The 14,333-nt window shown below is 36.0% G+C and overlaps 2 protein-coding genes across 2 annotated transcripts; both read right to left on the bottom strand.

The window, feature by feature from the left end:
- Positions 1-5,584: 5,584 nt before the first annotated feature.
- Positions 5,585-6,175, bottom strand: LOC130823332 (uncharacterized). Its single transcript, XM_057687950.1, has 2 exons — positions 5,999-6,175; positions 5,585-5,923 (listed from the first exon to the last, which is right to left on the bottom strand). Exons 1-2 carry the CDS (start codon positions 6,173-6,175, stop codon positions 5,585-5,587), a joined length of 516 nt encoding a protein of 171 aa, XP_057543933.1.
- A 25-nt stretch (positions 6,176-6,200) lies between these two features.
- LOC130823333 (uncharacterized) lies at positions 6,201-7,263 on the bottom strand. Its single transcript, XM_057687951.1, has 4 exons — positions 7,185-7,263; positions 6,808-7,073; positions 6,472-6,744; positions 6,201-6,269 (listed from the first exon to the last, which is right to left on the bottom strand). The coding sequence occupies exons 1-4, from the start codon at positions 7,261-7,263 to the stop codon at positions 6,201-6,203; spliced, it is 687 nt and encodes a 228-aa protein (XP_057543934.1).
- Between the last annotated feature and the right edge of the window lie 7,070 nt (positions 7,264-14,333).

Genomic DNA, 14,333 nt, shown 5'->3' on the forward strand with positions numbered 1-14,333 from the left:
CATAAAAGCAGCAAAAGAAATTAAAATTCTAATAGCCTCTAACCTTGCAACCGGAGCAAATGTCTCAGTATAATCAATACCTTCTTGTTGATTGTACCCTTTGACCACGAGTCTTGCTTTGTTTCTTACAATTATTCCATGCTCATCTAGCTTATTCCGAAATACCCATTTTAAACCAATTACCTTCTTGTATTTTGGTTTGGGTTCCAAGTGCCATACTTTGTTTCTTTCAAATTCATTTAATTCATCTTGCATGGCTACTATCCATTCGGAATCCTTTAGAGCTTCTTCGTGATTTTTGGGTTCAAGTGATGATAGGAACGCAAAATGTGCACAAAAGTTTCTCAGTTGGGATCTGGTTTGTGTTCCCTTATTCATATCACTTATAATCAAATCAGGAGGATGATAACTTTGATATTTCCAAGGTCTGGGCACAAATTCTCTTGAGGGAACAGTAGCATGTTCATGTTCAACATCTTGATTGGCATTTTGTTCAGCTGCTGGATCATTTTGGTCATCTGCGGGAACAGCTGGATTGGGAACAGTCTGCTGGTCCTGTTGTGCTGGCAGTTCCTGGACTTGGTCAGTTTCTCCTGCATCTTCTTGTATTGGCTGTTCACCTGCTGTTCCTTGATCTTGCACTTTAACTCCTTCATCATCATCTTCTAGATTTGCAAGACCTATTTTAATATTGTTTATTTCCTGTTCACTTGTTGAAAAGTTAGTTTCATCAAAGATTATGTGAACGGATTCCTCCACGCACATTGTTCTCTTATTATAAACTTTGTAAGCTTTGCTATGTGATGAATAACCGAGAAATACTGCATCATCACTTCTTTCATCAAATTTACCTGTATTTCTTTTTCCATTTACGTGAACAAAACATTTGCATCCAAACACACGAAAATAGAAAATATTTGGTTTAACACCTCTAAGCAATTCATAAGGTGTTTTAGAAGTGATTGGTCTAATTAACACACGGTTCAAGATATAGCATGCAATATTGACGGCTTCGGCCCAAAAATTTCTAGGTAGACCACTAGCAATCAACATAGTTCTAGCCATTTCTTCTAGGGTTCTATTTTTCCTTTCTACCACTTCATTTTGTTGTGGTGTTCTAGGAGCGGAAAAATTGTGATTTATACCATGTTCATTGCAATAATTCATAAAATTTGAATTTTTAAATTCTTTGCCATGGTCTGATCTTATGTGAACAATTAGATTATTGGTAGATTTTTGTATTTTGTTAGCAAAAGAAACAAACTCATCAAAAGCTTCATCTTTGCTTACTAAAAAAAGGGTCCAAGTAAATCTACTATAGTCATCACCTATGACAAACACATATCTTTTGCCACTACTCTTTGTGTTCTCATAGGTCCACATAGATCCATATGAATTAATTCTAATGGTCTAGAGGTAGTCAACAGATACTTTGATTTGAAGGATGACCGCACTTGCTTTCCTTTAGCACAAGGATCACAAATTTCATTTTTGAGGAATTTTATTGCTGGTAATCCTCTTACTAGGTCTTTTGATCTTAAGGTGTTAATCAATGAACAACTAGCATGACCTAGACGCTTGTGCAAAAGCAGTGGGTCTTCTTCTATAACGCTTAAACATAGACTAGTTTTGGGAACAGTATCCAGGTCCACAACATAAGTGTTCCCTTTTCTGATTCCCTCAAGCACAGGGTCTCCTGTGTTGTTCCTAGAAATTATACATCGTTCAGAAGTAAACTTAATGGAGTTACCTTTGTCACAAAATTGAGAAATACTTAAAAGATTGTGTTTTAAATTCTCAACTAAAAATACATTGTCAATGGCATGGGAGCTTGACCTTCCAACCTTTCCTTTGGCGATTATCTCACCCTTCATATTGTCACCGAAGGTTACAGTTCCCCCATCATAAGCTTCAAGTGAGAGAAATTTAGATTTGTCACCCGTCATGTGCTTGGAACACCCACTGTCGAGATACCATGAGTTGTTCCCCCTCTCCCTTGAACTTGCAAAGCAAATTAATGGTTAGGTTCAGGAACCCAGTCATCCTTGGGTTCCCTGTCGATAATACTTGAATCACATTTCTTAATCCATATGCGTTCGACATAATTTTTATTTGCTTTGATGTGCTGTTCCCTTTTTACACATTGATTTTTCAGGTGTCCAGTTTTGCCACAAAAGGAACAGATTTTACTACTAGGGAGATCAACATAGACCTTTTTCTTTTTATTATTTTTATCATAACCTAGTCCTTCTTTACTTTTTGGTTTAGCATTTAGAATCCATTTGGGAACTTCATTGATTTTCCCTTTTCCTTTTAAATCAAGTTCATCTTTTAGATACTTATTTTCCCTTTCACATGATTCTAACATTTCTTGAAATTTCGTGCCAAACATATGAGTGGATTTATCATTTTCATGCCATTTTAATCCTAGCAATTTATTTAGATTCATTTCAATGTTAAGAATGATGAGTTCCTGCTTTATTTTCTCCAATTGCTCTTTTAACATGATATTCTGATCTAACAAATCAAAAAATCTACTTTGCACATCGAACCTAAAAGTATTTAAGTATGAGATGTGATCTTTACTTAACTTAAGGTCTTTCTCAATTTGGAGACACTTAGCTGTTTTTTCTACCAACTTCTCTTGTGTTTCCAAAAATAATTTAATTAATTTATCTTTACTTAATCTGAATAGATGTTTAGGAGAAGAACTAAAAGACATTACCTCTCTTTCCTTAGTCTCTTCATGAGATGCCATGAGACACATATTTGTAATTTCTTCCTCTACTGGAACTTCAGTTTCAGCTTCGCTTTCGGTGTCGCCCCAAGCTGCGATCATTGCTTTACGAAAATCTGTTCTGAAGTTTCCCCTTCTTTGGAATTCTTCCAGCTTCCCTTGTTTTCCCTTTGCCCTTCTCATTCTTCCATTGAGGGCAATCCTTGATGAAGTGATCAGTACTTCCACATTTGTGGCATTCAAAATTTGTCTTCAAGTTAGCAGTTCCTCTTTCCTTATTATTTCTTTGGTTTCTATATCTGCTGTTCCTGAAGAATTTTTTGAATTTACGTGCCAACATAGCAGCTTCCTCTTCACCAGCTTCTGATTCTTCACTATCATCCGCTGCTAGAGCCAGTCCTTTATTACGGGAACTGTCAGCTGTTCCCAAATGCAATTCATGAGTCATGAGGGAACCAGCCAACTCTTCCAAATTAAACTTGGTGAAATCTTTCGATTCCTGAATGGCTGTGACCTTAGCTCTCCAGCATTCGTCTTGAGGAAGACTCCTAAGTACTTTATTGACTTGTTCATCAACGGGAATGATCTTACCAAGAGAGACTAATTCGTTCTTGATATTTGTGAACCTGGTGAACATCTCTTGAATGTTCTCCCTAGGTTCCATAACAAACCTTTCATATTTGGACATTAGGAGGTCAATCTTGGAGCGCTTTACTTCACTTGTACCTTCATGGGTAACTTCCAGCAGGTCCCAAATCTGCTTTGCCGTTTTACAACCCATGATACGATTATGTTCATTTGGCCCGAGACCACAGTGAAGTAGTTTGATCGCAAGAGCGTTCATCTCCATCTTTTGAAAGTCTTCTTTTTCATACTCCGTGATTGGTTTTGGAATTGATTCATTGTTGGAGTTGATGGTCGTCACTTCGAAATCTCCTATTTCAATTACTCTCCATACTTGGTAATTTTCGGCCTTTATAAAAATTTCCATCCTATTTTTCCAGTAGGTATAGAATTTCCCATCGAACATAGGTGGCCTTTGCGTAGAGTACCCTTCTTCCATGCGTTCGTTCATCTTCAACATCTTGCCAGGGAACAGGATACTGCTCTCAGGGTTTCCTGATTAAATGAGGAACAGGGCTCTGATACCAATTGTTGAAATACACGAATTATGATCGAATGCAACAAGAGGGGGGGTGAATTGTTGTGTATCTAACTTTACTTCGTTTTTCTTCTAATTTGCGGAATTTTAACAAACAAAATAAAGCTTAAACGTAAAAAGAAAAAGATAAAAAGGAGACAAAGATTTTACGTGGAAACCTTCTTGGCCTAATAATAAGGAAAACCACGACCCCCCCCGGATTTCAAAATTCTCACTATGTTTTAGGCAATTAAATACAATTACATAAAACAGTTTGCTTCACTTGAAGCTTCTCTACTCTAGGCCTAATTCTCTTTCTCTATTCTCCCTTTCTCTTTCTCTATTCTCACGATTCTCTTTTCAATTCCCTTAGACTTTTTCGTAAGTCTAATTACAACAAAACACTCATTAACCCTTACAAGGCCAATTCTCAAGAGATTAAAAATCAAAATAATTACTTAAGAAAAATATAATAAATTAATTGGCATTTAAAAACAGAAAATATTTTTCTTAAATGATCTCCCTTTTATGGACACTCTTGGATGGATATCGATTTGAGCAAAGTTCCTCCTATTTATAGTGAGAACAGACAGCAGTTACCTTAGACACACCTCCCACTATCATCCACGTTCTCAAAACAAAAGGATAATGGAATTGCCAAAAGAATAAATGACCGGCTGTCATTTGCTTAAAGATAAAATCAGTTTCCTTAAGCTAATAGCATAGGAGTTAAAAAGAACAAGATCCTAAAAAATAGGAGATCTTGTTTTAGCCGTCCAAATTTAAAAGGAGACTTATTCAAAATGAAGAATAAGTCTTCTCCACTTTTTAGGTGTTTTTTAAAAAAACTTTTTTCCAATTAATAAATTAATTTAATTAAGCAACTAATTAAACTTTTAATCTTTTACATTAACTAAAAACAGAAAACATAATTTTCGTAACTTCCAGTCAATGTCTTCTCTAGACCTGTATCGTGGGGAACAGCGTACTGTCTCCATCTACAACTTTCGTCAGAATGTTTACTCTAGGAACAGTAAGCTGACTTCTAAAGCAATTGTCCAACTTCTTGGATATTCAAGACACGTACAGCTTCCACGAACCAAGTCATAGGCTTCATCAACGATTAACACAATCGGATATTCACCTACAAAACAATCTCTAAAATATGTTTGTTTATCTAAAAGTGAAGTCATCATCAAAAACCTTAAAAGCCAACAGAATGGAATGGAGGAAATGGAGCAAAAATTTCTGATTTTGGTTCTATACTAGGAATCCATATGAAAGGGTTAAGGCATGATTAAGAAAGGCATTAAGGGGATGAGTTACATCAACCTTCTAGAAACAAACCACCCCTTCCCTTTCCCCTTGGTAATTTTTTTATTTAATAATTAATAATTTAAAAAAATTGTTCAATTAATTTGTAAGACGATAAAAACCGTTACACGATAAACTTTTTATGCGACGAAACACGCGCACCACGAAAACTCATACAATGACGAATTAAAATGTACGTATTTATATATTTTAATCGACTAAAATGTATTATATAATTATTTATTTAAATGTTATATAAACGGGGTGTTACAGACTACACCCCTTAACAAGTTACGCCCTCGTAACTTGCACAAACTGTACACAAAAAGGGAATTGACAAACTCGACTCAAAAATTCATCATCTAAACATATTCTCAACATATTAAAAGTTCTCATATCACGGATGTACCTATCGCAACAAACTGACAGCATACATCGACTTTTCTACTAATTCGCTCGAAATTCCTATCGCCTTTCACCCCCCTTAAGGAAGTTACGTCCCCGTAACTTTTACTGACCTGAAATAGGTGCGGGTACTTCTCACGCATGGAGAGTTCGGTCTCATATGTAGTCACCTCTCGCTCATGATTTGCCCATAAAACTTTAAGCATGTTGATATCATTTCTTCGAGTACTACGGACTTTCGTACTTAAAATATGAACAGGTTGTTCAACATAAGAAAATGTGGCGGCTCTAGGTCTAAAACATGAGATTACGCGGCACCACTTCAACTGTGAGACGTGGAAAACATAATTAACGTTTTCTAACGAATTGGGAAGAGCTAACTAATAAGCCATCTTACTCACACGTTCCAAAATCTCATAGGGTCCAATAGACCTAGGGCTTAACTTTTCTCGAGCACCAAAAAGAACCCATCCAAGCATCGAGGGTACCCTTAACAATCCTCGATCCCCTATTTCAAATTCCTCTAGACGACGCCTCAAAACATCATAAGAATTTTGATGTTCCTGAGTTGTCTTCATTCTATCCCTAATTATTTTCACTTATTTAGTTATTTGGAGTAACAAATCTTGTCCCCAAAGTAGCAGCTTCATTAAAATCATTCAGTACATCGAACTACAGCAACAACACCCATATAACACTTTGAAAGGAGACATTGAAATTGTCGCCTAATAACTATTGTTATAAGAAACCTCAACTTGATCCAAATGGTCATCCCACGACCCTTGCCACTTCATGGGAATAACGCGTAATGCATCTTCTAAAATCTAATTCGTCCTCTCCGTTTGTTCATATGTCTGTGAATGAACGGACGTACTATACAACAACATAGTCCCCAAAGCCTGTTATAATGTCTTCCAGAAATGTAACAGATAATGAGTATCTCGTTTAGACACAAATGTACGGGCACACCATGAAATCTTATAACATACTTAACATAAGCACGAGCAACTTGTTCCATCTCTAAATGGTAGTTCATAGGAATGAAACTTGCAACTTTATTCAACCGATCCACTCCTATGAACAAGGCATTATTTTCCGACATCATTCGAGGCAACCCCACAACGAAGTCCATCGGTATAACATCCCACTACCATAATGGAATCTCCAAAGTTTGAATTAAACCATCTGATCGTTTATGTTCACTTTTTACCTTTTGACATGTCAAACGGCGTGAAACATACTCAGTAATGTCCTTCTTCATCAACAACCACCAAAACATATGCTTAAGATCTTGATACATTTTATTGCCCCCAGGATGAACAGAAAACCTTGAATTATGAGCTTCGTCCGAAATGCGCTCTTTCAAACTCGGTTCCCCTATAGGCAATTTCGCACGAGCTTGCTCCTTCAACTTCACCAGTTTGGGGTCCTTATCTCGCAAACTCAGAATTTCTTTGAAAAACGAAGGTTGTATAGCTAAAGCGCTCATACAACGTTAGAATTTGTCGTCTCGTATGACCTTTAAATTCATCTTGGAAAAATCTCGCTTTCACTCCTCAACCCCTTTCAAAACAACTAATTAATGACCAGAGTTCCAGCTCAAAGCATCAACAACTAAATTGACCCACCCCTCACGGTAGGTTAACTCAAGATCGTAATCAGTCATCAATTCCAACCTCCGACGCTACCGCATATTTAGGTCACTTAGGGTGTAGAAGTACTTTAAACTCTGATAGCAGCTACCTCCGAATCGTGAGTAAGATAATTGACTTCATTTGTCTTTAACTGTCGTGAAACGTATGCGATAACCTTGCGGTCCTACATAAGCACACATCCTAAACCCTTCTTTGGTGCGTCGCTGTAAACCGAATAATCCAATTTTCGTTCAGGTAGAGTAAGAACATGGGTTGTAGTTAACCTTTCCTTCCAAGTCATGAAGGCTTGTTTACACTCATCAAACCACTCAAATTTCCTCTCCTTATTCATCATAGAATTCATAGGCTGAGCGATACGAGAAAAATCCTCAAAAAACACGACAATAGTATCCAGCCAAGCCCAAGAAATTTCTCACTTTCTGGACGTTCTTTGGTGACGACCAGCTCCGCACCACCTCTATTTTTGCCGGATCTATCGAAGCATCCTATTTAGAAACGAAATGTCCCAAAAACAACACTTTCTCCAACCAGAACTTACACTTTGACAACTTTGATACAACTTGTGTTCTCAAAGAGTTTGTAAAACCAAATGTAGGTGTCCTTTGTAATTAGAATGATCCTTGAAACAAACTAATATGTCATCTATAAAGACCACTACAAACTTATCCAATTAAGCACTAAACACTTGATTCATCAAACACATAAAAGTAACTAGGGCATTTTTTAACCCCAAAAGGCCACGATGAACTCGAAGTGTCCGTATCGTGTCCTAAAAGTCGTTCTATGGATGTCTCCCACTGAGATTCTCAACTGATGGAACCCTGACCTAAGATTAATCTCTGAAAGATCCATGCTTCCCTTAATTAATCAAATAAATTGTCAATTTTAGGCAACGAGTATATATTCTTGATGCTCACCATATTTAACTCCCTATAATAAATACGTTGTCTAAGAAAATTATGGAAATGAGCAATTCAAACCAAAGAAGCAAACAAGCCATAAGTTGTAGAATCAAAATACAAAACCTGTGGAAGAAAAAGAGTGGTGGTACCACCAAACATACTTGAATCTAAACCAATGGGCAACCGTACGCGTATTAAAGATGTGGAAACTCGTTTAGACTTAACATCGTCAAAAGTTTAGAGGTTGATAAAAAGAGGCGAACTAAAGGCACATTCAAATCCATTACACCCAGTCCGATGCCAACAAAATAAGAAGGGTGGAGTAGATTTTGAGCCTTATCCAAGAGGACACCATTCAAACACATCCCATATACAAGGCCATGTACAATTTCATTCATATTGACGAGATGTGGTTTTATTAACCAAAAAAACACAAAGAGTTTATCTAGCACACGAAAAAAAGATCCCGTGTAGGGCAGCAAAATCATCAAAATTCATACCTAAGGCCATGTTCTTAGGGGCAGTTGCAAAGCCTAGATGAAATCGATATGGGCAATGTACATTTGATGGGAGGTAGCACAAAGGGACTCAAAAAATCAACCAAGGGGGTCAATAGAAATAAAACCAACCGAGTCTGTTACTCAAGATGTGTATAGGAATATGCTTATACAACAACTCATTCCAACCATACAAAGAAAGTGGCCAAGTGAAGGTCCTTCACTTATTTTTATTCAACAAGATAATGCAAGAGTTCATAACACAAATGATGATCCGATTCGGCAACAACACAATAGGCAAGGTGGATTAACATTCATTCTTACACAACAACCTCAAAACAGTCCAGATTGTAACATTCTTGATTTGGGTTTCTTTAGAAGCATACAATCATTAATGCATAAAAAGATGCCCAAAAACATGACAGAATTGATAACAGCGGTTAGGCATGGCCATGGTACGGGTTGGGCCGGTTCCGTTTCGGTTCTATCTGGTTCCGGTTCCATTTGGAACCTGTCGCGAACGGTTCCGGTTCCGAGCGGTTCCAAACGGTTCCTCGGCGGTTCATGAGGCGATTCCGGCGGTTCCAACTCGCGGGACGGGAGGGTCGGACCATCTGTTCTATTTTTATTTTTTATTTAAATATTTATATACTATAAAAATACTATAATATTACGGACGTACCTTTGATGATTACTTGATTATTAGCGAAATTCATTGCTTGTCAAGTTGTTATCGTTATTAAAATATTTATTAAAAAGAATGAAAAAAATAAATTAATAAGAAACAAATCAACGATAATGTCGATAAATATGATTAATAAAAAAAGAGGGAGAAAATGGACTTGAACCTAGTACACAAAGAAATACTAAGCTGCCTACGTATCCCCAAGGAATCAAAGCCTACGTAGTTCTTTGTCATACCTTTTATTTGTAGTTGTTGAATGTTGATTAATCATTGTCCGATTGATCCTATTCGTCTTCGTCATCATCATCTGGTTGGTTAGATGCTTCCGCTGACTCTCCTCCTGACGATGATGCAGATTTATCCATCATCATCGCCTTGATCATCATCATTCCTTAGTCCTTGTGTTCGAATCTCCGCTTGATCCCAATCTTTCTTGCAAACACATATTTGAATACTATGTTGAGCAAGACGAGATCTCTTTTCGTCTAAAACTTTTACCTGCACTAAAAGCAGACTCCGACGCAATTATAGAAGCAAGAATTGCAAGGATATCCTTTGCAATTATCGATAATATGGGAAATTTTATAGATTTTTCTTTCCACCACTCTAAAATATTATAGCTACCTTGGTCAATTTCAAAGTGATGTTTAAGATAATTATCTAATTCTAAATATGCAGTGGAGGGTGAAAAAGAAGATGATCCTACAAAACTATCATCTTGGCTCATTATATTAGCTATTACGGAATTATAATAAGAGGGACGTGCCGAGACGCTAGCACGCCTAGACGTATCGCGTTTTGGGTTATATACACTAGCATAGTAATCATAAAGTTCTGATAAAAGTTTTTTTACAAGTTCTAACATAATTATGTACATCACTAGGCGGGCGATCTAATGATTGGTAGTAAAATCCAATTACTTTAGTAAAGACTTCCGTCTTAAAACATGGGTCTAAAATGGTTGCAATTCCATAAATAAAAGGAAAATCGGTAAAATTTATCTTCCACTTATCCATCATATCTGCAAGAATCGGCTTTAAATATGGGTTAGTATCATGATGCTTACGTTTAAGAAGATGATAAAAAATTGTAATACACTCACTTATTACTAAGTGGACGTTTGGTTCGTAAACATATGAAAAAATCTTAGTTGCGTGGTCATACGCTTCTAATATTTTATGTACATTTATAGCTAGTTCCCATGTGTCATCAGTTATATAGCTATCTGTACACTCACTATAAAGTTGTGTTATCACTGGACGATAAGCAATCGCTTTTCTTTATAAATCGTTGGTTGAGCCCCAATGTGTAGGAGTATCTAATGATCAATACACTTCTTTTAGTTGATAATGGTCACATAATTGCTTATATCGTCTCTTTATTTGTCCAATTCTAAGCCACTTCACTATGTCTCTAATTGGATCTAATAAATCACTTAATTATTTTACACCTGCCTGGTAAGATAAGTTTACTATATGAGCACAACAACGTATGTGTAATAATCTACCCCAAAGGATAAACTAAATGCAGGTTCGTTATACAAAAGTTCCATACATTTAATGTTAGCGGTTGCATTATCGGTAGAATAACAAAATATCTTATCTAATAAGTTCCATTCTCTACATATCTCTACTAATCTATATTTTATGTTTTCACCCGTATGTCTTTCGAGCATTGCCTCAAAAGCAATTATTCTTTTTTAAATAATCCAATTTTGATCTATCCAATGTGCTGTTACACACATATAAGATTCTAAATGTGGAGGAGCAAACCAAATATTAGTTCTTATGCTAACCCTACCATTAAAAGATTTAAACATTTCTACTAATTCATAGCGCATTATTTCATATAATTTAATTGTGCGTCATTTAAGAGTGCTCATAGGGATTGCTCTATATTGTGGTTGCAAAGTTTTTCTAGTGTAACGCTCGTATGCCCTACTTTCACCATGGTTAAATGGCAATTCATCACAAATTACATACTTAGAAAATTCATCAATCATATCATTACGATTATATTTAAAAGGCATACTTGTGCTGGGAATGTCCCACTGTCGGCTTCCACTTGTGGTCCCGCTGCCGCTTGCTACATGAGTTTCTTTTGTGATTCCATGCTTCTTTGCCAAATGTTTGTTAAAAGATCCCGTACCACCACCTAACACGTATTCACAAAACACAATAAATAAATTTTTACAAAATATGAATATATAATGTATGTATAAAAAACTAAAAAAGTATTTACCTCTGGCAAAATTGTATGAAACTAAGGTCTTTACTCCTTGACTTTCACAAATTTGACAAGTGCATAAGAAAACATTTGGATTGTCGGTTGGTTCTTTTGTAAAATACGACCACACATGTGAAACAGCTCTACCACTAGGAAGTGGCATTACCGGAAAATGTTGTCTTACTGGTTCATCTTCATCTAAATTTAAATATAAAGACATACTCAAATACCACAATATATAAATAAATAATAATTTAAAATTTAATCAATTTGAAGAATAAAATTGTAAAACTAACCGATACTTTGGAAATTGACTCGTTTACCAAGAGCTTGTCTTTGTTGTTGTTGTAGTTGTTCTTTATGTGATCATGTTGATGACTATCGAGATCTATGTATTCCAGTAGGGGTCGTTGGTTCATCTTCTTGTTCTTCTTCTTCATCAATTTGTATTTCTCTTTCCACTTCTTCTGCATAATCGTGTAATTCTTGGTCGTACCCTTTTGGATAATTTGGTTCATAATTATAATTACTAATCGAAGGTGTTGTTGATATAGACGGAGTTGAAGTGGCCTTCCTTTTGGAACTAAAACCTCCCAATGATTTTGCCATTTTAGTAATTTTTTTAGAGGTTTTTTTCAAAAAAGAAGACATGATAATATTTAAATAATAATAGAATTAAAAAATAAATAAATAATTAATTAATAGACTAATTATGTAATTAACTAAATTAAGAAATAATTAAAAGACTAATTATGTAATTAAGAGAATAATTGCGTAATTAAGCAATTAAGTAGAGAGAGTAAGTAGAGAGAGTAGGAGAAGAGATGAGTTGTGAATGAAAATGATTGAATGTGATGGGTATTTATAGGAAAATTTGCAACGGCTAGTTTCCCGTTCCGGTTCCATGGAACCGCTGGGCCGGTTCACCCGGACCGATTCCAGTTCCAGTTCCATGCAACCGTTGGACCGGTTCACCCGGGCCGGTTCCGGTTCAGGCCCGCGGTTCTTAGGTCCGGTTCAAGCAGTTTTTTTTCCGGCGGTTTCACGATTCCGCGGTTCGGGCCGGTTCGGAACCTGTCGCGAACGGTTCCGGTTCCAAGCAGTTCGGCTCCGGTTCGGTGCCGGGTAACCCGTTCCGTGGCCATCCCTAACAGCAGTTGAAGATGCATTCGGAGAGTTACATCCAAAGACTTTAACAAATGTATGGATCTCATTACAACACCATTTAAATGAGATTCTAAAGGTTAAGGGATGTAATGACTACATACAACCACACTTTGGAAAGAAGGTACATGAAGACAATGGGAAGTAAAGGATTCAAGTAAGAATACCTACACAAGTGGTTAGAGAAGCTGCTGTTTTTCTTAACCCAAACAGAGAATAGAACCCAAGACCTGCACAAACTTCACAAATAATTCATAAAGCATATGATGAAGCAATTAAAGAAACTCAAGGATGATCGACTACTCTAAGAAACAACCCCTCAGTTTATTTTGTATGAATCATCATTAAAAATGTGACGTTAAAAGCTTAGTAGCAACAAATTGTCAAACACATTCCATATCACTGATTAATATTCATGGTTTTTTAAGAGACTTCATTATTTTAATTTATTTCAGAAAAAAGCCCCCTGATTCATCATAGAGGTAGTGCATCCTCTCTGACTAGAATTGATCATCAACAAATAAAGCCACTACACATGCTAAAAATTCAAGTGATGTGTTCAGGTTTAACAAATGCTACTTAACCAAGGAGTTAAAGTTATATTTTCAAAATTAAGAGGTGAATAGTCCTCAACAAAAGAACACCACAGGGGCTTGTAAAAAAGAAAAAAAAATGAAGAAACAGTCCCAAAACATCAACATAAACGAACAAAAACATTAATAAAAACCAGAAGAACAAAAACCAGATGAATGCAAAATTGCAGCAAACACCAATACCAGATCAACATAAACCACATCAACAAAAACTAGCAACAAAATTATATCCCAAATATTAGATGAAAGTCTAAAAAAACGAAAACAAAACAGTCTTACTATCATCAAATACGTTTTTTAGGGTTTAATTTAGCCCTAGAAGCAATAACATCTTCAGGAGAGTCCGAGACAACCAAATCGAGTTGATCTTCTTTCACATTCAATGGACTTGAAGGATCTAATTCTCCAAGAACAAAATTCTGCATATTCACAGAGATCATTGTAAAGAAACGAAGGATTGAAGAATCACTCTTAGATTTGTTGTTTTCCATCTCTAAAAAAAACAAATATACCTTAGATTTTTCACGAATGGTAAAGCTTTAACAAGATGTTAATGGCGGATGAAGCAACAGGGGGCATGCAAGTTCCAAAAGTTAGCAAAAAATCACAAAACGAACCTCAAAATGTTGAGAATTAAACGATCTGTATTTAAGTTCAGAAAAATTGAACTAAAAATAACCAAGAAACAAGGGGGAGAGATGTAAAAAAGGCATGAAAATCGTTTTCTAAAGAGAGAGAGAACCGTGTAAAAGGGGAGGGAGAAGGTGCAAGAAATCAGACTCAATTATGAGGTACACAGCCCCCAAAACGTTTTTAAGAAACCAATCAATATTCTGGAATAAAAAATGGGTAATGGTGTGGTTTAAAGGGTAAATATGGGAAAAATGATTTCCAAAAATTAAAAGTATTCTAAAGTGGATAAACTATACGTTATAGTAAGGTGGAAAACATAAAAGAACGGAGGGGGTACTAAAGAGCATCATGGATAAAATGAATGACGTATTTTACTTATTT

This window comes from Amaranthus tricolor, chromosome 9 (genome assembly GCF_026212465.1).
Source record: "Amaranthus tricolor cultivar Red isolate AtriRed21 chromosome 9, ASM2621246v1, whole genome shotgun sequence".
Taxonomy (NCBI): Eukaryota; Viridiplantae; Streptophyta; class Magnoliopsida; order Caryophyllales; family Amaranthaceae; genus Amaranthus; species Amaranthus tricolor.